Source organism: Mustela erminea, chromosome 21 (genome assembly GCF_009829155.1).
Source record: "Mustela erminea isolate mMusErm1 chromosome 21, mMusErm1.Pri, whole genome shotgun sequence".
Classification (NCBI taxonomy): Eukaryota; Metazoa; Chordata; class Mammalia; order Carnivora; family Mustelidae; genus Mustela; species Mustela erminea.
In genome coordinates, this window is record NC_045634.1 from 22612231 (window position 1) to 22614481 (window position 2251).

The 2251-nt window shown below is 49.6% G+C and overlaps 1 protein-coding gene across 1 annotated transcript; it reads right to left on the reverse strand.

The window, feature by feature from the left end:
- Positions 1 to 370: 370 nt before the first annotated feature.
- On the reverse strand, positions 371 to 853 carry LOC116581951 (60S ribosomal protein L23a). Its single transcript, XM_032329295.1, has one exon. The coding sequence runs from the start codon at positions 839 to 841 to the stop codon at positions 371 to 373; it is 471 nt and encodes a 156-aa protein (XP_032185186.1). The 5' UTR covers positions 842 to 853.
- Positions 854 to 2251: the final 1398 nt, after the last annotated feature.

Here is a 2251-nt window from a genome sequence, read left to right on the forward strand (position 1 = left end):
AGGAAACTGCCATCCAACACTGGTGGGAACTGTGTTGTTCTAACCTGTAGAATGTTGTGATTATTCTAGATGCCATCTGAGTTGAGGCCGGCATGATAAGAAGGGGCCAACCATGTGGTTACTTGGGAAAAAGTCTTCCATGCAGAGGGGACAGCAAGTACAGGGGCCCAGAGGGAGAACAATGAAGGGACAGAGTCTGGTGTGGCTGTAGTTTGGGGACCAAGATGGCGAGCGTCATGTGATGAGGTCAGAAAAGTCAGCAGGGTCACGAACTGTAGAGCTTTGCAAGCTGTGGTAAGGAGTTTGGGTTTTTTTTTTTTTTTTTTTATCATGAAAAAACTGTATTTAGATTTAGCCAGCTGGACTCAGTTTAGATGATCCCAATTTTGTTGGCAACATCCAAAGCATCATAGTCAGGGGCCAGCCGAACATATGCCTTCTTCTCTCCATCAGGCCTGATTAAGGTGTTGACCTTGGCTACATCAATGTCATAGAGCTTCTTCACAGCCTGTTTGATCTGGTGCTTGTTGGCCTTGACATCCACAATGAACACAAGTGTGTTGTTGTCTTCTATTTTCTTCATGGCTGACTCAGTAGTCAGGGGGAACTTGATGATGGCATAGTGGTCAAGCTTGTTTCTCCTGGGGGCGCTCTTTCGAGGGTATTTAGGTTGCCTTCGGAGACGCAGAGTCTTGGGTCGTCGGAACGTAGGTGATGTGCGGATCTTCTTTTTTTTGTGACTGTGGACGCCTTTCAGCACCGCTTTCTTGGCTTTCAAAGCCTTTGCTTTGGCTTCGGCTTTGGGAGGGGCAGGGGCTTCCTTCTTAGCTTTCGGCGCCATCTTCGTAAAAGGGGAGGAGTTTGGGTTTTATTCCACTATGCAATCAGGAGACTTTGGAAGACCTTAAACAGGGTGGTCACAGGATATGATGTGTGTGTGGAAAAGCTTGCTCTCGCTGCTGGGCGGAGCACGGATGGAAAGGAACAACATGGAACCGGGAGACTGGCTGGGAGGCTGGAGGGAGAATGGGGGCAGAGGTGAAGGCAGCATGGACCAGGGAGGCAGACACGGAGAAGCAGATACACGAAGGCTGTAGGGCGCCTGTTGGAGATAGTGCCAATAAACCTGTAGACGGGATGTGAAGAAAAGAAAAATCAAGGAAGCCAACAGCTGTAGAGACTGGGGGACAAACTCTAGTAGGGAGTGACAATTTCAGCAGCGGTGCTAAGTTTAGGTGGCCTGCTAGATATATTTCTTTAAACAGTCCCTCAGTTAGTCTAACTTTGCCCCAATTTGTCAGAATTAAATGAATGTTATGCCATGCTCTAAAAATCCCGTGCAACTTCCTGCCTGTGACTCTTGGACAAGGATCAGTTGTTCTTTAATGGCAGCTGTGAGGGAGTAGCCTCAGGAAGATGTCCTAATTTCCCCCTGTGAGATGCCCTCCTGGGCCCTGTTTATGCCCAGCTGCTCTTTCCCTGTAGAGCCCACCACATGGCATCCACGCTGCGGGCCCGAGAGGCAGAAGGACCAGGTAGGCCAAGGAGACCCCCGGCAGAGAGACAACTGGCTCACAGACCCCAGCACAGGCCCCTGAGGGGCCAGGATTGGGTGGTTCTCATTTGTCCTTCTTTCTATTTATGTTGAGGCAAACAGTGGGTAAATAAAGAAATGACACTCTATGAGCTGAGATGCTGAGTCTGGGGAGATCTGAAGTATCCATCTGCCTGTTGGGAGAAAGGCGAGGGGATCGGGAGTCCTTGTTCATCCAATGGGAAGAATCCAGGGGAGGGTTTTTTGTTTATTTGTTTGTATAAGATTTTATTTATTTATTTGACAGAGAGAGCGCACAAGCGGGGATGAGAGCAAGGGGGAGAGGGAGAGGGAGAAGCAGGCTCCCTGTTGAGCAGGGAGCCCAATGCAGGGCTCCATCCTAGGACCCTGAGATCATGACCTGAGCTGAAGGCATACACTTAACGGACTGAGGGACCCAGGTGCCCCCAGAGGAAGGTCTTAAAGAACCAAAGAGATGAGTTTGTTACCTCAGAGACAAGCCATCTGGAGAACTTGAGTGGATGGAGATACAGGTTAGGACGATGAAGAGATGTAGGCTTCCCAGAGAAGCAGGTAGTGGAGACCTGGGTCAGATGGAGGGTAGATTGCAAGCAGTGAACGCAGCCCCACCTAGCTCTGCTCGTTCTCAGTTTTTCCAGTGTAAACTAGAGCAGTCTCTGAAGGCAACTGATCTGA